Source organism: Chenopodium album, chromosome 18 (assembly GCF_948465745.1).
Source record: "Chenopodium album chromosome 18, dcCheAlbu1.1, whole genome shotgun sequence".
NCBI lineage: Eukaryota > Viridiplantae > Streptophyta > Magnoliopsida > Caryophyllales > Amaranthaceae > Chenopodium > Chenopodium album.
Genome location: NC_137851.1, coordinates 44,747,605 through 44,770,863, shown reverse-complemented (window position 1 = coordinate 44,770,863; position 23,259 = coordinate 44,747,605). Strand labels below are relative to the sequence as shown.

The 23,259-nt window shown below is 35.7% G+C and overlaps 2 protein-coding genes across 2 annotated transcripts; one reads left to right on the top strand and one right to left on the bottom strand.

The window, feature by feature from the left end:
• Window positions 1-401: 401 nt before the first annotated feature.
• On the bottom strand, window positions 402-1,723 carry LOC145592196 (uncharacterized). Its single transcript, XM_081648657.1, has 4 exons — window positions 1,376-1,723; window positions 847-1,013; window positions 602-794; window positions 402-428 (listed from the first exon to the last, which is right to left on the bottom strand). Exons 1-4 carry the CDS (start codon window positions 1,721-1,723, stop codon window positions 402-404), a joined length of 735 nt encoding a protein of 244 aa, XP_081504783.1.
• Window positions 1,724-5,193: 3,470 nt separating this feature from the next.
• On the top strand, window positions 5,194-5,864 carry LOC145592195 (uncharacterized). Its single transcript, XM_081648656.1, has 3 exons — window positions 5,194-5,326; window positions 5,432-5,506; window positions 5,554-5,864. Exons 1-3 carry the CDS (start codon window positions 5,194-5,196, stop codon window positions 5,862-5,864), a joined length of 519 nt encoding a protein of 172 aa, XP_081504782.1.
• The last annotated feature ends 17,395 nt before the right edge of the window (window positions 5,865-23,259 follow it).

The following is a 23,259-nucleotide window of genomic DNA, read 5'->3' as shown; positions in this document are numbered from 1 at the left end:
CTCCTAAGATTAGAAAATATGTTTCTAGACATAATAAGCGTAGTAAAAAGAAAAAAGTTAAAGAGTTAATCAAGTCTCAAAGAAAGGCCCTTGATAAGTTTATTGTAAAAGAGCCAAAGTTTCTACTGTCAATCCAAATAATGAGGGTTAAAATGTTGAAAGTATTGGTGGCCTTGATGCTGATATTGATATTGTTAAGATGATAATTTAGATGATATGCCTATTGATTGTGATGATTTGCCCAATGATAATGTTAATGTTAGTAGTGATGTGCCTGTTGATTGTAAGGATGATGTGTCTATTAATTATAATTAGGGTCGTAGCAATGATTCTGGGGGCCCTATATCAAATTGAAAAAAGGGGTCCTTCATAATGTGAAAATTATACAATTATTTTTTTATCTATAATTTAGGCAATGCACAACTTCCCTATACACATTACAAAATGGAAATGAATTCATAAAACAATGATGTATTCAATTACGCAAAATCTAATTCGGATATTTTATTCATGTTATTAATAGCAACAAATACAAATCAAAGCTTATATCAACTCAACTTATATTAACTTCTATTTATTTAAAAAGTGATATTCTTCTAACGCTCTTTGAGGCAAAATCATCAGTCAAGTCTTCATATTTCACTTTCTCTGGAAGATCATTCTCAATTGCTATCATCGCCAATCCATTAAGTCTTTCTTGTAGCATTGTAGAACAGAGAAATGACTTCAATAACTTCAACTTTGAATTGTTTTTTTCTACAGTTGCAACTGTCACAGGAATAGTTAACGAAATTCTATATGCAATAGTGGCATTGGAAAAACATGTACTCCATATCTTTCAAAAACGTCAAAATATCAATAGGTCCTTTTATGTCATCACGTAAAATTTCTTTAAGCAACTTCAACTCCACATATAATTCATTCCCATAAATATCTGATTGTTCATTAGACATAAGTGCATTTTCAAATTTAAAAGAAGAGGATTTCAAACTTAAATCATCCAATATCTTCAACTTTTGAAGAGTAAATAAGAAACCAAAAATACTTTCATATTCCTCAAATTGCTCAAATCTTTTATAAAGAGAACTAATAGCTTGATCAACAATGTAAAAAAAGTAATCAACTCTAAATGATTCTTTAGGAGATAGAGGAGCATTTAAAGTACTTGGATTTTCATCAAAATGCTTTTTTCTTCGAATTTAACGCTTTTGGGGAAATATAGGATCAATATCCATTTCAATAGCAATTTCTTTAGCATTATTCAAGTATCATAAAAACCAGTTTCTCTATATCCCTCAAAGAGAGAAATCAACCCTCTTATTTTTTTAATAGCCTCATCAATAAGCATATCTTATGATTGTAATAGCTTGCTTACCGAATTGATTGCACATAGTATTTCATACCAAATTACAATTGCAACTAGAAACTCAAAATCACCAAGCTCATTATTTGCTAAGAATTTAGTCTCACTCTTTATATTGTAATCCTTATCATTACTATCGTCTACTTGAAGTAAAGCTTCTCGTATATATGACATTTGAAATCTAATAGCCTTAACACTTTCAACGCGACTTTTCCAACGAGTAGATGACAAAGACTTAACAGTTAGTCCATTAACATTGTCTTTCAATATTTGTCTTCTCTTAGTACAAGCTGCAAAAATTGTATATATCCGTTGGATGACTCCAAAAAAGTCTCTAGCTTTACTACATGTGTTAACCATATAACATATTGTCAAGTTTAAACTATGACAACCACAAGGAGTATAAAAAGCATTAGAAATTAAATCCAAAAATTTCTTTTAAACTCCTTGATGCTTTCCTTTCATATTAAATCCATTATCATAGCCTTGTCCTCGCACATTCATTATATCAAGATCAAGATTTTTCAATTCATTTTGTAAAACATCAAAAAGCCCTTGGCCAGTTGTATTATTTACATTCAAAAATCCAAAAAAAGATTCATCAACACAAATATTATAAGCAGAGGCATTCATATATCTAAATATCAATGACATTTGTTCTTGATGGCTAACATCGGGAGTACAATCAAGAATTACCGAGAAATATTTTGCTTGCTTTATCTTTCTAATGATTTTATTTTTTATTGCAGAACCAAGCAAAAGTATTAACTCGTTTTGAATTGTATGACATAAATAATGACATTGAATATTATTATTAGTAATACGCACTACTACAAAATAGGCCTAAGAAACCTGATAAAAAAGGCCTAAGAAACCTGAAAAAATCCGGTGCCTAGGTAGTAGGTCTCTTAGCATAAGAAACCGTATTTTCGGTGTCTTAGATTAAGCAAAGAGACCAGTTCTTCCTTATAAACGGTCTCTTAGGTCCTATTAAAAGCATTAAATTATTGAGACAAAGGCATCGTGCATCTTTACTTTACCGGTTTCTTTGATAAAGCCAAAGAGACCAATGTATATAGATAACCGGTCTCTTTGCCCTTTTTTTTAATAACAAAATTAATAATAATGCTAGATCAAATTTGATCCTACGTCCATGATAAAATCTCAACAAGGAATAATGGAATCTTGAATACCAACAAATCGCCCAATTACAAATTTATAATTAAATTTGAAAATATTAAAGTACAAAGATATTAAAATACATCATATCCATTCATATTTTACAAGTATTCGGTGACATAAAACATGAAAAATATTTGACATAATTCAAATCAACTACACTATTATACTCTAATTACAACCTCCACCATAACCATTCAATCCATTAGCATTAATCTGCTTCGCTTGATTACTTCCGTCAACTGCACATATGCTCTTTTTGTATGGATCCATTTCACTGCAAAATTACAGAAAAGATAATATGAATTATCAAATCAACTTGCAAAAAATCAGTTTTTCATTTAACTTTTCAACTTCCTCTAGAATAATTTAGTATAATAATTACAGCAATATAATAATTCTAATTCAAAAAGAGATCTATAATTAAAAAAATTCATCGAGGTGACATGCTTAGTACTATAAAATCTCACCAAGTAGCATGCTTAATATTTCTTTTTAAAATTCAATGGATATTGAATCAAACACACAATTCACCAATAAATTAATTACTTTGTAGTTTATAATTTCACATAATTAGCGAATTTGAAATAGAAAAAAAATAAATCAATGAAAAATGATTAAAATTAGTTGGAAAAAATTCTTACCCAGTTATGAGGATGAAAGGAAAAGCATGGGTATGATAGCATGACGAACACTTGACAATAAATCTGACGGCACCGCAAGCCGGAAACGCCAAATCACACACGACGAGCAGATGACAGCAAATATGAAGGCACGATGATAATTCCACGGTGATGAAGAAAGAAATTTAAACAATTGCTTGTAAAACAGTAATGAAATTGATGAACAACTAATCTTTTGATTGAGAAAGTGTAGAGTAAAAATTTTGATAAATTATAGAGGTGAAATAGAGATCTAGGGATTCTAGAGGAAGTTGAAAAGTTAAATGAAAAACTGATTTTACTCCTTTTTACTTTTTAGTATAATAATTTAGGGGAAGGTGGGTGGTTTGTTATTTTATACAATAAATTAGGTTTTCACTTTTTAATTTGGTTAATTTTTTAAGATTTTATTTTCAAAAATCAAATAAACACAAAGAAACCATATTTTCAAGATTTGCGGTTCCTTATTTTTACCTAATAAACCGGATTTCTCTTAATTGTGGTTTCTTAATCAAAGAAACCGGCAATTTAAATTATATGGTGCCTTTAGAGTGGTTCCTTTGGTCATTTTTGTAGTAGTGACGCTTGACATGCTCTTGAATAATTGGGTCAAACTCGACCAATATTTCAATCAAGCCCAAAAATTACCATTACTGTTTTGGTATAGTTTCCCATTTGAACCACGAAAGGCTAGATTATGCTTAACATGAAATTTGACAATTGAACAATTCTTTGCAACACTTTCTTCCAATGGTCTTTTTCTTTTTCAATTAGCATTTGAGTCATCTTATCAATAGTTGTGTTTGATTCTTTTGAAACCTAAGATGCATCTCATACGAATTAGTCATATTCTTAACATGCTCTATGCTTGTCTCATGTTCTTTTAACCTTAAGCATATATACTATCAGCAAAACCTTCATTTGTTAATTTACCTTTACCAATCCCTTTTTAAAGATTTTACAGCAAAAACAAAAGATTCTATATCAAGCTCTTTTCAATAAACTAGCTAATGAAAATGATAACACTTAATGTTGATGATAGTGATGATAACTTTGATAACATGCCTATTCATTTGCCTGATATATATGATCCAAGATTTTGGGATGGTTTAGATTCCAAAATGATTGATTTGTTAGTGAAAAATGGTCCTAAACGAGATTTAAATATTGTGAAAGGCATAAAAATAAATTTTCAAGACGATTTAATGCTAATTTATATACTAGAGTCTTGTCAAATGGTGAGAAATTAAATGTGATAGGGATTGGCTAGTTTATTGTAAAGAGCTTGATATAGAATATTTTGTTTTAGCTGTAAAATCTTTAAGAAAAGGGATTGGTAAAGGGAAATTAACAAATGAAGGTTTTGCTGATTGGAGACACATATGCTTAAGGTTAAAAGAACATGAGACAAGCATAGATCATGTTAAGAATATGACTACTTCGTATGAGTTGCGTCTTAGGTTTCAAAAGAATCAAACTATTGATAAGACGACTCAAATGCTAATTGAAAAAGAAAAAGACCATTGGAAGAAAGTGTTGCAAAGAATTGTTTCAATTGTCAAATTTCTTGCTAAGCATAATCTAGTCTTTCGTGGTTCAAATGGAAAACTATACCAAAACAATAATGGTAATTTTTCGGGCTTGATTGAAATGTTGGCCGAGTTTGACCCAATTATTCAAGAGTATGTCAAGCGTATTACTAATAATAATATTCAATTTCATTATTTAGGTCATACAATTCCAAATGAGTTGATAATTTTGCTTGGTTCTGCAATAAAAAATGAAATCATTAGAAAGATAAAGCAAACAAAATATTTCTTGGTATTTCTTGATTGTACTCCCGATGTTAGCCATCAAGAGCAAATGTCATTGATATTAAGATACGTGAATGCCTCTGCTTATGATATTTGCGTTCAAGAATCTTTCTTAGGATTTTTGAATGTAAATAATACAACTGGCCAAGGGCTTTTTGATGTTTTATAAAATGAAATGAAAAATCTTGATCTTGATATAATGAATGTGCAAGGACAAGGCCATGATAATGGATCTAATATGAAAGGAAAAGATCAAGAAGTTAAAAAGAAATTTTTGGATTTAAATTCTAATGCTTTTTATACTCCTTGTAATTGTCATAGTTTAAACTTGATATTATGTGATATGGCTAACACATGTAGTAAAGCTAGAGACTTTTTTAGAGTCATCCAACGGATATATACAATTTTTGCAGCTTCTACTAAGAGATGGCAAATATTGAAAGACAATGTAAAAGGACAATGTAAAAGTCTTTGTCATCTACTCGTTGGTAAATTCGTGTTGAAAGTATTAAGGCTATTAGATTTCAAATGTCAGATATGCGAGAAGCTTTACTTCAAGTAGCTGATAGTAATGATAAGGATTACAATATAAAGAATGAGGCTAAATCCTTAGCAAATAATGAGCTTGGTGGTTTTGAGTTTTTAGTTGCAATAGTAATTTGGTATGAAATACTTTGTGCAATTAATTCGGTAAGCAAGCTATTACAATCAAAAGATATGTTTATTGATGTGGCTATTATAAAAATAAGAGGGTTGATTTCTTTCTTTGAGGGATATAGAGAAATTGGTTTTTATGATGTTTTGAATAGTGGTAAAGAAATTTCTATTGAAATGGATATTGTATAGAGAAAATGATTTTTTGAATGATTATTGAAGATGCCTAGCATGAGCTTAAATAGGCAAAGTACATTACAAGACCTAACAAAAGTAGCCGCTACATTGTATAACAAATCAGCAGACTAAAATGATAAATACTCTAAAAAGATAAGTACTACTAAAAAGATAAGCTAGCTAACTAAGTCAACTATTACCAAAAGAAAAGATTCTTAACTGTCCTTTATTATCCCCTCTCAAATTGGAGCATCGGTGGACTAAACCAATTTTGGACAGCAACGTGGAGAGACTAGCTAAAGCAAGTGGCTTTGTGAGAGCGTCAGCAAGTTGATCATCACCAGAGATGTGTTACACACGTAGCTTACCAAGTTGAACTTGTTCTCTAACAAAGTGGAAAGCAAGAGCAAGGGGCTTCATTCTTGAGTGGAAAACAGGATTCTTGGAGTAGTGCGTGACATTAATTAAGATTGTCATAATATATGCTGGGTGATGAGGAGAGATGAATACGAATTTCAGTGAGTAAGGATTGCAACCAGAGCAGCTCAGCCATGGTGGAGGCAACAACCCGAAATTCAGCTTCAATGGACGAACGAGCAACTCCTTGTTGCTTTTTTAGAACTCCAAGACAAGGGATTTCAGCCAAGGTAGACAATGTAGCCAGATGTAGACACAAAGGAGACTCGATCACCAGCCCAATTAGCATCAGTGTAGGCATGGAGACGAGGAGGTGAGTCTCGATAGATCATCAAACCATGGTCGATAGTGCCATTCAAGTATCGTAGCAATTGATGAAGGGCTGCCCAATGTAGGTCCGATGACCTGTGCATATATTGGGAGAGCTTGTTGACAGTGAAAACAATGCCGATGCGAGTTAGAGCTAGGTACTGCAACCCACCAACAAGAGCACGAAGTCAGAGGCATTCGAAATGGGTGAACCAACATCAATGGTGAGAGGAGGATGAGCAATCATTAAGGTAGTGACTTGCTTAGTCGCTGCCATGTTTGCTCGAGCTAATAAGTCCCCAATATATATTTGTTGATTCAAGAACAATCCTTGATCAGTAGGAACCACTTCAACTCCTAGAAAGTACGACAAAGGACCAAGATCCTTAAATGAAAACTGTGATGCAAGAGAGCTAATAAACTCTTGTAATGCATTTGGGGAAGGTCCTGTGACAATTATATCATCCACATAAACAAGTAAGTAAAACACAATGTCATGATGATGATACATAAACAATGAGGAGTCGGCAATGGAGTTCGTAAACCCATATGACAGAAGAATATGGCGTAGCTCATTATACCAAGCTCGAGGTGCTTGCTTGAGACCGTATATTGCCTTACGCAATTTACACACATGTGTTAGCTTATCTTTGTCAAGAAAACCAGGGGGTTGAGATATGTATACATCCTCCTTGAGTGAACTTGAAGAAAGGCATTGTTTATATCCAATATATTGCCAACCTCATGTAACCGCAAGTGAAAGCATGACCCTAACCGTGGTTGGCTTAATAACCGAACTAAATGTCTCCGAGAAATCAATACCCGGGCGTTGATGAAATCCTTTAGCAACAAGTCTAGCTTTGTAACGTTCGATATCACCTTTCGAAGTGTATTTGATGCGGTATACCCATTTGTTTCCAACCAAATTCTGAGAGGGGTATGGCGGGACAAGTTCCCAAGTGTTATTGCGAGTGAGAGCCTCAAATTCAGCTATCATCACCTCTCTCCATTGAGGGGTTTTGAGAGCTTGGGTGATATTTGTGGGTTCACAAGGGGTGATAGGTAAGGTGGCCGTATTGGCATATTTTGGGTTTGGTTTGACAATGTTATTTTGTAACCTTGTGATCATTGACCGAGAAGGTTGTGGCGGGTTGGCTGTTTGAGGAGGTGAGTTATTTTGTGGAGGGGAAGGAGGGAGTGAATTGGTGGCAGAAGTAGTAGGGAAGGAAGGAAGTGAGTGGGTGTCTATGTTTGTGGGGGTGGAGATGGGATCATTTGTGAAAATGGGCACATTTAATTCAGCCCACTCATCTAATGAAGATGTTGTTGATGACCCTAAAACCCTGCACATCTCATTAAAAGGAAACACATTTTCCACAAATTTCACATGTATTGATGTATAAATGCGATTAGTGGAGGGATCTAAGCAATGATATGCACTTTGAGTTGATGAATACCCAATGAAGTTACAAAGAAGAGATTTTGGGTCTAACTTGTGAGTGGTGTAAGGTCTCAACCAAGGGTAGTAAAGGCAACCGAAATTGCGTAACTTATTATAATTTAGAGCATTACCAAAAAGCTTGAGATATGGAGATTGATTATCTAGTGATGGACTAGGTAGACGATTGATCAAATAAGTGGCAGTAGCTAGTGCATTTGGCCAATATTGATTTCGAATATTATTATGTGAAAGAAGTGAAAGACACGTTTCTACATATGGTGATGACGACGTTCGGCATAGCCATTATGTTTGGGTGTGTGGGGTGGAGATGTGAGATGTGAAATACCATTTGATGTGAGGAACGGAGTTAATATGAAAAACTCACCACCATTATCAGAAAAAAATTGTTTAACTTTTTTTGTTAAAATAATTCTCAACAAGTTCCTTAAATCTCTTAAAGACATCAAATACTTAAGTGGATAAAACCAAACATATTTTGTGAAGTGATCAACAAAAATAACATAGTACTTATAATTTTCGGTAGACAAAATAGGGGATGTCCATACATCCGAAAAGATAAGGTCAAGTGGATTTTGTGAACATAAAGATGAAAGGGAAAAAGGTAGTTTGTGACTTTTATTCATGTTGCAAGCATTATAATTTGACATTGCAAAGGCAGGAATTGACAAATTATAACTTGAATTTAAAATCCTAAGAATAGATAATGATGAATTTCCTAGACGATGGTGCCATTCACTAGAAGGCAGCTTAATTGAAGAAAATACTTGAGGCAAAGATGGGTTCCATTCATATATTCAAGCTCTAGTTGGGCATGTAGAAGAATTTTCCCTTATAAAAGCTCCTTAACACGAAAACAAGAGGGTAAGAACTCAATACTCGTGTTATTTTCTTTGCAAAATTGAGAGATAGAGAGAATATTCCTAGAAATGGAAGGCACATGCAAGATATTTGATTAGTGAAATTTGGCAGAACTTGTGTTTAATAAGAAATAACATGTGTGCTAAATAGGAAGGGTTGAGCCATCACCGATCACCAATTCTTCAGTGCTATCATAAGGAGCATGAAGAGACAAATTTGCAAGGTCATTTGTGACATGGTGAGATACTCCACTATCAAGCAATCGTGCATCCGAGGGTGGATCTGAGACAGTGGCCATGTGAGCTTGATGTGCACTAGTTGACGGTTGAGTGCCTTTCTTGAAATTCTTCATGTACACTGGTGTAGGCACATTGATAGTTGGGAATTGGCTCTTGAACACAGCACAAGGAGTGGCCTTGTTCACGACACCATTGGCATATCCCAAGATAGGGTCGTCTAGATTGTTGTGCCCCGTTGGAGGCAGTGACACCATTAGATGTATTCGCCTTAACATGGTGCTGGTCTAAATTCACGGAGGCCGGGAATGAAGCAAGAGCAACCTTGATGGAGGTCGTAACCTCTTTGTTGATGAGCTTCTCATGAAGCTCGTCAAAGGAGATGGGAGTATCACGAGCATTGACGGCATCTATCATCGATTTGTACTACTCATAGGCAAGGCTCGAGAGCACCTTATCATAATATCTTCATGGTCCATCGGTTTCCCCATGGCCGCAAGACGATCCGTGCATTGCTTGATCGCTTGCATATAGGAAGTTATGGACTGATTTTTGTGAGAAATTTGGTTAAGGGTGATTTTTATTTGTTTGAAATGGCCTTTCGAGGGATTGGCGTAAGTCTTAGCAAGGACTGACCAATTAGCTTCTTCCGCCGTGGAAGTTTGAGAGACCAAGGGCACAATGTCTTGGGATAAGGTGCCCACAATTGCACCAAAGACAAGTCTTTCTTGGCGAAACCAAGTCAAGGCAACGGGATTAATGGGGGACGAACCATCAGCAGCAATGATCGAGGTCGAAGGTGAAGGATAGGTTCCATCAACAAATTTCCAGAGGTCATATCCTAAGAGGGTGGCCTGGATGTGAGTTTTCCATGCAACGAAGTTCGTTGAGGTTAGCTTGATGGAGTTATGAACTTGTATAAGAGTGAAAGGCTTCGACGAGTCATTGTGATTGGTAATGATGATGTTGTTGTTGGTCATTGTTTGCGAATGGTGTATTTTTGTAGGCTCAAGATCTTTTTTAATATGATACCATATAGAGAAAATGATTTTTTGAATGATTATTGAAGATGCCTAGCATGAGCTTAAATAGGAAACTCACATTACAAGACGTAACAAAAGTAGTCGCTACATTGTATAACAAATCAGCAGACTAAAATGATAAATAATCTAAAAAGATAGGTACTACTAAAATGATAAGCTAGCTAACTAAGTCAAGTATTATCAAAAGAAAAGATTCTTAACTATCCTTTATTATATTGATCCTATATTTCCCCAAAAGTGTGAAATTCAAAGAAAAAAAAACATTTTGATTAAAATCTAAGTACTTCAAATGCTCCTCTATCTCCTGGAGAATCATTTAGAGTTGATTACTTTCTTTACATTGTTGATCAAGCTATTAGTTTTCTTTATAAAAGATTTGAGCAATTTGAGGAATATGAAAGTAATTTTGATTTCTTATTTACTTCTCAAAAGTTGAATTCATTGGATGATTTAAGTTTGAAGTCCTCTTGTTTGAAATTTGAAAATGCACTTATGTCTAATGAACAATCAGATATTGATAGGAATGAATTATATGTGGAGTTAAAGTTGCTTAAAGAAATTTTACGTGATGACATATCCTATTGATATTTTGACGTTTGAAAGATGTGGAGTGTTTTCCTAATGCAACTATTGCATATAGAATTTTGTTAACTATTCCTATGACAGTTGCAAATGCAGAAAGAAGTTTTTCAAAGTTGAAGCTATTGAAGTAATATCTTCGTTCTACAATGTTACAAGAAAAACTTAATGGATTGGCGATGATAGAAATTGAGAATGATCTTCTAGAGAAAGTGAAATATGAAGGTAATTATTTATTGTATTGCCTTCATATTTCACTTGAAGAATAGTAGGCACTTGTAGTTGTACCTTGAAGAATAATAGGCACTTGTAGTTGTACCTTTGGACAAGGGAAAAAAAAACCCCAACTGTTGGAGTAATTATTTATTGTATTAAGCGTGGGTACGTCTCTTAAGTGCCATCTCAAGTACCCGATACGGGTACAAGTACGTGTATGGCCCGTGTACGCATCAGGAATGACGTTGAGAAATGGGGTATGACTAGTTGGGGGCGGGTACTTCTTTGACCACTTATGGGGACTGCTCGGGGACGGCTGAGGATGTCAAGCGCCGGCTCAGGGGTGAAGAGTCTACATTAAGTGAGGCGAATTTTTAAGAATGTTGGGAGTATGTCTAATTCACTAAGCCTCTATTCAAGTCTAGATCATTACACCTTTTGTGAAAGTAAACATTAAAAAATAAGAGATTTTTCTACCTTAGGATCTAGTTATTATTATCATTGTTCACTTGACTTCCCTGACATCAATTACTTGACATACATAAATCGGATTAAGTTTTGCTCACCTAGATTCATATATTAGGAAAATTAGTTTTAGATAAGATCTTAAAAGTTAATAAGTTTAAATAAGAAATTAATAAGGGCTATATTACTTCAATTTATAATAACTAAATAAAATAAGTTTAGACAAGTTTAGTTAATTAAGTTAGATGAGTAAAAATCATAAGGATATAATTCACTCTAATTTATATAATTTAATTGTTCAATGCAAAGTTGAATCCAAAAAATGTCATAAAAGCCAATATTTGATTGATATTGCTCTAGCCCTAAATGGACAATTTATATAAGATAGATTGAGCTCTACAATTATATAAGTAAGAATCTTATAAATAAATAGGATTAATTAGGGATGATTTTAACCAAAAGTCTCATATTATTCTTAAATTGCTTCACGTTGATTTATTATGGACTACAAATATTATTAGGGACACTATGTTTAATTGTTGCTATTTATAATATAGTTCATTATATTAATATAAAAATTACAATGTCAAATTAAAGAGCATTATAGTAAAATAAAATCATTGTGTTATTGATAAAGGTCATAAGATATTAATATATTTAATAATGAGAGGTTTAAACACTAGTCAATAAGAATAAGAAAAGCTAAGTTAAAATCACGGTCACTATATGTATTCAACATAACGTTGGTTGGCACGTTTGGAGCTCAAGTCCGCAATAATATTATTGTGAACTAAAACCCCATTCACTTCACCTTATTTTTGCTGAACTGAAATTATTTTTACTGAACTGAAATTAATTTTGCTGAACTTAAATTATGTTTACTGAATTGAAATTGATTTTACTGAACTAAAATTATTTTTGATGAATTGAAATTATTTTTACTGTTTCTATGTTATATTTCTTCTTTGAATTTACTGATTTTTACTGAACTGAAATTATTTTTATTGAACTGAACTTATTTTTACTGAACTGAACTTAATTTTGTTGAACTGAAATTATTTTTACTTAATATTATTTTTTTAAGGTGAAGTGATCGGGGCCTAAGTCCACACAAGTTCTAGTAGAGATCACTATGTTTAAATTAAGGTCATTATGTTCCTAGTACGTGTAAAACTCAGGTCCACAATAATATTATTGTTACTCAGGTCCACGCAAGTATTTTTACAAGTCTCATTATCGGGCCAACCTTCGACCTATATTGTTTAAAAAAGGTAATTTGGTCTAAAATTAATGTGGTGAGATATTGCTGCCACCTTAGTATGGTACACCAATATATTATACTATTTTTGTACTCCGTGCAATGCCTGAGTTATTTATTTAATATTTAAATACTTTTAAAAGTTATAATTTATTTTATACATGTAGAATATTAGAAGTCCTATAAAAACTAAAACTCTAAAATAACTTTTTTTATCCTAAACAAATATATTGGATTCGATTATCTACTATCATACATGTCAAAATAATCCTTATATCGCCTACGTCACGTGATACTTGGCGAAAAGTTAAAAGGCCAAATGTCGTTGTCTCATGCTCTGGCTAAAAATTTAGTTTTATTAAATTTTATTTATGAGGTAAATAACATAATTATAAGATATTTTTTTAAAGTTATAATTCGTTTTATATGGAATAATAGAAATCTGGTAAAAATTAAAATACTAAAGTAATTTTTTTTATTCTAAACAAATCTATCAATCGAATTCGGTTATTTACCATCATATGTGTCAAAATAATCCTTATATATTCACATTTCATTATTTAAGCCTGTACTCCTAACTTTTATTACATAATTAAAAAAATTAACAAAAAATTATATGATCTTGTTGTAATAAACGTATATAGTCCATAATATGTATTTCCTACAAAAATAGTCTATAAAAATTAGTATGTTAAGAATATTATTATTATTTATTTATTTTATTATTATTATTTTTTTTTGCTTAAATTTATATTTGTCAATATATTTTATTTTGGAAAGATTCATCAAAATCTTCTATTGTACTTTGTAGGGAATTAATACTTTATATATTTAAAAAGATACTAGTTTTGTGCCTCGTGCGATGCCCGGGTTATTTATTGAATTTTAAGATAAATTTTTAATCTATATATCATATTTTAAAATATATCATTGATACAAAATTAGTTAAGAATTGATGTGCTTTTGTGACAATTTGTTATCTAGTAGGCATGTAATGGCTAATAATAATGTTGGTGGAAATGTTCTATTTAATACGTTAAAAAAATAAAAAAAATAGTAAAAAAGAAATTAAATAAAATAAATGTTCAAAACCCATTGGGTTGATCTGAACCCAAAACCCTGACCGATCGAGTAAATCCTGACCGATTTAGAATCCTCAAACTGAGTGAATAACTTCTAACCGAGTAACCCTTAACTGACTTAGTAACCCCTGACTAGGTAACTCTAGACCGACGAGTAACCCCTGACTGAGTAACCCCTAACCGATCGAGCAACCCCTGACCAAACGAGTAAACCCTGACCAAGTAACCTTGACCATTCTTTCAAAAAAATAAAAAAATAAAAAAATTGTGGCTGGCCACATGTGTGGCCAGACACATATGAAGGTTTTAGGAAATAAGGGTCGGTGTAGTTGTGTTTGATTAATGCGGAACAAGTCATGAAAATTAAGAACGAGAAAAGCAATAAAGAAGAGATAAACAAAGAACACAAGGATTTACGTGGTTCGATCAAAATAGACCTACATCCTAGGGTGGGAGATTCGAGAGCTTCTTCACTATAATGGAGAAAGAACGAGAGAATAAACAAGGAGTCCTAAATCTAATGGCTCAAAAGGTATGATCTTATTGATCAACTAAAGGGTCCTTTTATAACATAAGAAAACCCTAATAAAAAAAAAACTAAATTGTTACCCAAGTATACTCAAATAGATTTCATAGAAAAGATATGAATTTAGGAAATAATCCCTAAAATAATTAAGCTAAAACTGAAATTTCGACTAAGCATGGTGTAATAGGCGGAAATAGTTAGTTGTAAGCTTTGCTGAGTCAGCAAAGTTAGTTATAACATGTACTTAGTGTGACAGGTTGTTAGAGATAGATATTTCTAAGTCTTTTACAGGGTATAAATACCTATAATCATTGTAATAAACTCATTTAATCATTTTGTGAAATAAAAATCCCTTTCTTCTTCCTCGACATTCTCTCTGTAAATCCTTGTATTCTTCTCAGCTCATCAATGGAGTTTCTTCATTGAATTCACTTGTTCTTAGTGAAATTAGAGTGAGATTCCAGTTCACATTGAGTGTACTGTTACATTTTTATCAAAGCAAACCCATTTCAAGAGTTCCTATCTCTTGAAAATACCTAAATCGATTGAAATTCGATTTTTCTTTCAAAATTTTTGATTCTTGAAATTGAATCTTGGCACCAATTTATGTCAAAAGAATGGTGTCTGTTGAGCAATGCTAGATTTGATGGCAAGAATTGTGGAATATGGATTAAGAAATGCAACAAGTATTTCAAGTTGTGTAAGATTGGTGATGAACAAAAAGTGAGTAGATCTTGCTAGCTTGAATATGATTGATAAAGCTGATAATGCAGTAGAAAATTTTAATAAATTGCAGCAAGTGGGTACAATAGAATCTTATGTTGATGATTTTGAAGAGTTGAAATCTTTGATGTTGCAATAGAATCATGGGTTAACTTATTCTTACTTTCTTGCAAGTTATATTGGGGGTCTTAAACCTGCTATTAAGCCCTTTGTTAAGGCTTTTAAGCCTCAACCTCTAGCAGAAGTTGTTGGGTTTGCTAGATTACAAGAGGAAAGTTTAGAAGCAGCTAAGAGTGTGGCTAAACCTTTCAATTCAAATAGTTCTAAGACTTCCTTTCCTACCACTTCCACCTCCAAACCCAACACTGTAAATTCTAGAACTATGGTTCCTTTTCAACCTAGTAAATCTTCTCGGAAACCCCATACCACCCTTACTGCAGCAGAGAGGAGAGAAAAACAACTCAAGGGATTGTGTTATTTTTGTGATCAACCTTATGAGAGGAGTCACAAAATTCCCACTTAAACAGACCCAATTGTTTTTAGTTGAGATACCTGGTGAAGATGAAAGTGATAGGGAAGATATGGTTGAAGTTGATCATACTTTGGGTGATGATTTGGATAATATGGAACCTCATATTTCCATGAATGCTTTGAGTGGCAGTCACAATTTTCGGACTATGAGAGTTACTGGATTTGTTGGGAAGAAACCTTTACATATACTTGTTGATTCAGGTAGTACACACAATTTTCTTGATTTGGAAGTGGAAAAACGTTTGGGGTTACAACTGAGGGCATTTACCCCCAAGTTGTCACTGTTGCAGATGGGAATCATTTGGCATGTCAGAGTGTATATAAGGATTTTGTGTGGTCACTTCAACATTAAAAACTCAAGTCTGATATGCTTCTTATTTCCTAAGGAAGCTGTGATATGGTGCTTAGAGTACAGTGGCTGAGTACACTTGGAACTGTAATTTGGAATTTCAAGAGGTTGATCATGGAATTTGATTACCATGGTGAACACTCTAGGGAATATTTCAACCCATTAACCCCAAGCTTGAACCCCACTGTGATCATACACTTAAGCATGGTGGCGTCCAAAGGGAAGGAAGCTAGAGCAAAAGAGTCGCCAACAAGTTTTAGGAACTTGTAAACCGTTCACAAGGTGAAGATTACACCCCTTAACGATCCATGAGATCGTCAACTCCAAAAGGTCTTGAACCAAATAGGGTTCGGGGATGAGGGTACAAATCCAACCTAAAAGAGATTGAATCTGCCCTAATAATAGGCCTCTACTTCATTCTTCTCGTATTCATGTGCGCTTTCTGACTAACATGCAATCAATAGGATTAACCCTAAACCTGTTTATCTATGTTGGTTGAATTTAATGAACAACAAAAAAATTTTATTGGCGATCACTTGAATTATAATCATATTAGCCCTAAACAAGATTATTAATTATCTTATTAAGCGTGATTACAAGTACAAATTCCCTTTAAACATGCATAAAAGGCGTAATCAAGCAATAACAATAATAATCATTAAGCAACATGATAATAACAATCATCATAATCACATTAAAAATAAAGCATAATATTAATAGCAAGATCCTAGGCATGATACTAATAAGATTAATAACAAACCCTAGCACGTCACTAAGCATTAAAGATCAAAGCTTTATCCCTAACATGATACTAACATGATATTAGGAAAGAAAATAGGAAGCATCGCAGGAATTATAATTGATATAAGCAAATCACCCTAAATATCATACTAAGGAAAGCATCCTAATCATGATACTAGGAACCAAAATAACAATCTATGCATGATTTCTATATCATAATATCAATTAAACAATTAAAGTACTTACTTGGATGCCTCGTACCTCTTTCTAATAACAAAATACACGGGTTAGTAAATTCAAGGAAAATATAAAATCAAACAATCAAATTAAATAATTGAAATATGGAGAGATTTGGGACCAAACCCTCAGAAATTATAACCTTTCACGTCTAGGGCGAAGGCAACTTCGAACTCGGCTAGGTGTGTCTAGATCTCGTGAATGCGGAATTTTGTAAGAGGGAAGGTTTAGAAAAAGAATAGAGAAAGCTTCTAGGTTTAGAGAGAGAAAGAGAGAGATTGTTGATTGTAGATGATTAAAAACGGAGGTTCAGGACCCTATTTATAAGAAAACAGTCCGAAAATAGGTAGAATTTGATAAGGAATAAAACTCCACGCTGTCGCTGCAAAACCGACCTTGTCGCGTGGCGACATGCTGGATTTCTACGCGCTTTCAACACGGAGTCCACATATGAATCAAAATCGATTTGTAAAGTCCGTATGAAACTGAAATCGTATTTTTCATAAAATAATATTTTATTCCAAATAAAACTTTATCAAAATATAATTATTAATTCTAATTCTATTAGGATTAAAGAGAACCCTCTAGAGAACACTAGAAGACTATAATCAATTCTAATAACTTTAGGAATAATAATTATTGGGCCCTCCCCTAGATCATTGGGCCGCATGTAAAGATCAAACCGGGCCCAGTTAGTATTTTGGCCATAACTTCCTCATTATTCATCGGGATTGGGATTATAATATATCGTTGGAAAGCTCTTTTCAAGCCCCATCCAACTACACTATTATTGGACCCTTGTCGTGGACCAAAATAAACTGGATTGGCTGTTTTCATAAAATAGAGTTGTTTTTGAAAACAGAAAGAAAGAATTTTAATAAAAACCAACCGCAACACTTGACCTTTCACACTTTCACCTCATTCGATAATCATTCGACGCAAAAGGTATTCTTCACTGGATTTGGTTTTGGGGAGACACATTTGGGTGTCTACAGAAGCCCCCACTTTGACTGATTTTGGAGAAACGAAAGTCAAAGTAGCGATAGTGACGGAGAATGATTCAGAACGTTCTACGATCCTAAATCATTCTTGTAACGCCGATACTTGCAAACTAGCATTAGTTAAACAGATAAGAGAGTTAAGAAACGCGTATCTTGCACCGTCGAGCACACGTCTCTGAAGGTAACCGATTTGTTGGATTTTGTTGAAGACCGCTCTGCTTGTAGCTGCCTCCTATTTCATCGAAGATGACTCTGCTTGTAGTCATTCTCCGCCGCTTGTGACCATCTTCCACATCCTAGGGAAAACGATTGAAGATAACTCTACTTGTAGCCATCTTCAGTTTTTTTATGACCATCTTCCACATCCTAGGGAACACGATCGAAGATAACTCTGCTTGTAGCCATCTTCAGTTGTTTGTGACCATCTTCCACATCCTAGGAACACGATCGAAGATAACTCTGCTTGTAGCCATCTTCCGCCGCTTGTGACCATCTTCCACATCCTAGGGAACACGATCGAAGACAACTCTGCTTGTAGGAATCTTCATTTTTTGCGACAATACTCCGAAGAATATCACCGAAGACTAATGCATGTTGATCTTTTAAAGCTCGCTTGAACTTTGCTTCTGCTATGCCAGTACGTCGGCACTTTTGCTGCTTGTGAACCATTACGTCGGTGCCTTTGCTGTTTATGAACCATTATGTAGGTGCCTCTGCTGTTTATGAACCATTATGTAGGTGCCTCTGCTGTTTATGAACCATTATTTCGGTGCCTTGTAATGAGCGAATGTTTAGGCGCTTTAAGCTAAGTGAGATGATCTTTTATCAGGTCGATCACTTGATTTAATCGTAATCGAGCCGATCATTTAAATCATGTCAAGTTGCTTAGAGGGGCTAACTGGCATACCAAGGAACCCGAAATTGCTGCATGAGGTTCACATAACCATATTATGGAGCCTAGTATTCTTGCGCCGCTATTTCTTCTTGTCTCCAGGCGACAGGATTTGTCACCAGGCGACAAAATTGTCGTTTGGCGACAGAGTCGGGTTTTTAAAATACCCTCCCTCTCTTCTTCATTTTTCGTCGCTGCTGTTCTGTTTTTCGTATTCGCTCAAGAACTTCGATCTTCTCGTTCTCGGTCAATTATCAACCGAATCCGCTTAAACTTGTTGCAAATCAAAGCTTATTCCATCTATTTTCCCGATCCATGTAAGTTTTATTCAAACTCAAACTCGGTTTTCGCTGAATTAGGCGTTCTTTGTTCACGAATTTTCCGGAAATTCGAACATGTTTTTGCTTATTTCGCTTCTTTTGCTGAATTTTATGCCTTAAAATTGCTTGATTATGTTTATGCATTGCCTTGGGAGTGTTTTGAGACTTGTTTGACTCAATTTGGTGAGGAAATGAGTGATTCACCATTGTTGGACCTCTTGAGGTCGTGAAGAACAATGTGATCCGTTCTTGATGTTTTTACTAGTTCTTCTTGTACAATTTGTCACAATATTTGTCATAGTATTGCAAGAAATTGTTTGATTACTTGAAAATGCTAATTATGCTCATGTTAAAATTGTGCTCTGTTTTTGTACTACGTACTCCATTTTTTTTGCGAACATAGTATCATGCGGCTAAGCGAACCTTAGATACCATAGAGCCTCATTCTTTATTATTTGCATAATATAGCATGGTTAGGCAACGCGGCTCTGGTTCTCAGTCGAGGGATGCACGCCAGGAGGACGAGCTCGTCGGCAAGGGTAAGGACCTCTCTACTAGACTTGGACCTCTTCCAGAGTGGGATGAGCACACTCTTTTCTTTTCTCCTGAGCACCACATTTCCGAGCGGGTGCGACGCAGGCTCATCAGCGGGAGGACTCACAGTCATGGTTCAGGCAACAATGTCATCGGTACACTATATAAAGTGTATTTCAGCAGAGACGAGGTGTTGCGACAACTCTGGGAGTCCTGTGGGTTGACTCCCCTCTTTCGGGCCACTCAGGCCATGTACTCCTATGATGGGGGTAACCTCGTTGTCCGAGCTTTGGTTGAGTTCTTTTGGGACACCACCAACACCTTTCACTTTCCCTGGGGTGAGATGACGGCCACTCCTGCCGACTTCCGTCTCATCACATGTTTGGAGTTTCGTTCTTCTCCACTGCTATTTGACAGTGATATCACTGTCTACTCACCGATGGTTTTGGATTTATTGGGTCCGATTGCTGTTCGGGCCCGTGCCGAGGCTCAGCCGGGACAGCTTAGTTCCCGGTGCATCCGTCGTTCTACCCTAGTAGCGGCTTTTGAGGATGATGCGACCACTCGCGAGCAACGGGTGCGCATCTTTGTTCTTATTTTGCTGTCAAGGACCTTTTCTCCAGACAAGGGTAGTCGAGTACTTCTCTACTACCTAAGAGCTGTTCGCGACCTTTCTCTGGTCGGGATGTATAACTGGGCCAGCTTGGCCTATGCTGACTTTCTTCTGGGCCTGCGACGTTCCTGCCGTCATAGGGCCTTGTCTGGAGAGGTCGCACTTTCCAGTTTCTGGAGGGTCGTAGAGGTATATTTCCATTCTTTTGAAATTAGCTCTAGACTTGTGCAAGCATTTTCTGACTTTTCCTCATCCATGTAGATTTGGTTCTACGAGTACTTCCCCTCGCTTGCACTGGTTAGACCTTCACCTCGCGAGCTTCTCGTTGGCGCTGGTTGGGGAGGTCGTGTTGGCCAGGTCGAGACTGCAAGCATTCGAGATCTGATCCTCTCGGTAGGTTTTCGTGAACATTTGTTTTTTTGATATTACTTTTTTTTTAGTGCATTGATCTTACATAGCTGTTTTATAGGAGCCTGACGTGGTATACCGACCGTGGGCTGATTTAGCTATACCTGCGCTGGCCGCGCGGTATACTGCCGTCGTTACTTTCAGGGGACGTATGACGCTACAGTGTATCTTGGCGAGAGGGTGGCTATTCAGCACTCCTCGGATGTTTTCGTCGTCCCCGCTGGCCCGCCTCAACATATGTTTCATGAGGCGTTGATGCGTGACTGTGCGAGTCGATCGTCTCCTAGCACTCCCTGGCGGTTTCATGTCCATTCAGGGCAGAGTTACAAGGATGACTTACTGCCTTTGCTAGCGCCGGCCCCTGTTTTGTCTGAGGAGGCAGCGGTATGCTTTAGCTTTTGTTTCTCTTTAGGTAGCCCCTAAGTGAATTCTAATCTTTTGAATTTTATTTCATCAGGCTGGGCCTAGGGAGTTCGTCCCTCCGAGGATGTCGATCTATTACCAGGGCACGTTCAGACCGATCGAGGAGATGATTCCTCCAGCCCATGAGGATCAGCATTTTGTGGAGCGCTCCATTCCTCGTCACCAGACTCGAGTGAGCTTATCTTATTTTCTTGCTTTTGTATTTGATCTGTATTATCACTGACATTATTCCCTTGACAGTTTTCTCGCGAGGTGGTGAATGCTATGGCGAGGTGTATAAACGCCTTTCGTAGCCAGCTCGTGAGGTTACGGGACCGAGCTACCTGTCGGAGGAACGACGTTGAGGAGGTATCTCTCTTATCTTTCTTTTTCATTATATGCTTTCCTTAGTGTCTGACTTGATTTACCTTTACAGGGACAGCCTATTCCTTCACCTCGCACTCGGTCGAGACCCGAGGCTAGGAGAGAGCTAAGTAGATCTGGCTCAAGGCGTCGCCGTACTTTTGATAGCGGCCGAGGTGGTCGGTCTGAGGCCGCTCCGATCGAGGGCTCGGCTTTTTCACCTGAGGATGTCTTTGCTGGGCCGACGGGCCAAGGAGGTGCAACATCGGCTCCTTCGATGGGTGGTGGGACGTACAAGGTCGGCTCGTCGTCGCAGCAGCCCTTGCAGCCTCAGCCGTTGTCGATGGGTGAGCCTGGGTGGACTGGCCCTGATCTAAGATTTCCGCCGACTGACGGATCAGGAGATGGTGAGGAGCATACTCCCCGGACTACATCGTTCTTTGATATGATGGGCATACCTCATCATTTATGGCCTCCGGCGCCGTAGTTTGTACCTGTACTTATTTTTGACTTCATAGGACTTTGTCTTTCGTATTATATGACTCATATTGTATATACAAACCTCTTATATTAAGCCTATTTTATCTTTGCATTTTATTTTTCATTTTATGTGCATGTGAGTGTGTGCATCTGTGACTTAATTTTTGCGCAAAAGTTTTCGTCATTTTTATTATCAATGGAGGGTATCCGACTCTCTCCCCCAAAAGAAAAAATGAAAAATAAAATGATGTCGACTAAAAATAAGCCTAAGCTCAATTCAATCAACAGGCAGAAAGGTAATGTGGAATGAATTTGAATAACAGGGTGTAATGTGCAAAATCAAAGTCGAATCGAAGTCAGAAAAACGCGGGTTGCATAGCGCGTAATTGTCGCTTGCTCCGACGCGTTGTCGCCACGCGTATCCTTTTGTCGCCAAGTGACAAGCTTTGTCGCCAAGCGACAGTAGTTGTCGTCAGGCGACAAACTTGTCGTTTGGCGACAGACTTGGTTTTCCAAATCCTTACAGAATTCGAAATCTGCCAAAAAAATTGTTTTTAAATAGCCCCCAAATCTGTCGATTTCAGTATAAGTCAAACAGATTAACTCAGAAATTAATCATGGCTTTAATTAAAAAGAGTTTTTGTGATTTCACTCGTGAGTGGTGTCGTTCTTTAACTTCTAAGGAGAGAAAAGAACTCGACTTTTTTCATATGGGGGGTATTTATGGTATAAAGGGGGTAGATCTTGATATAGACTTCATTCGTACCGCCTTAGAATATTGGGATCCTAATACTCATTGTTTTAGATTAGGCTATGATGAAATTTGCCCCTTTACCAGAAGAGTTTGGTGCCATTCTAGGATTTCCTCCATTAAATCTTGTGGTAATGCCTTCGGTGAGTGAGTATTATTACAAAGATTATGAGCGTTTCCTTGACCTTAGGGGTAAAGATCTAAAAAACATAGTGCATGGTAATAATGTTGATTTAAAAGAATTTGCACGTTTTTATTTTGATAGACCAGGCTCCGAATCTTTTCATGTCTATAGGAGAAGAGCTTTCCTCTTTTGCATGCTTAGCCAATATTTTCTTACTAATGGTAAAAATAATGATGGTCAAGCAATTATAATATCTGTGCTAGAACAAATTGAATCTGGGAGAAATCCAATGCCATTAATCGTTGAAGAGACTATGCTTAGTCTTTATGAGTTGAAAAAGAATCCATAAGCACCTCTTCGAGGCTCTCCAATTTTATTACAGGTAGAAAAATAATATTCTTAATTACATAAATTAAAAATATATTTTTGTATAGCAATACTGATTATGTGCATTGGTTTTATAGATGTGGCTCATGGAGAGACTAGAATT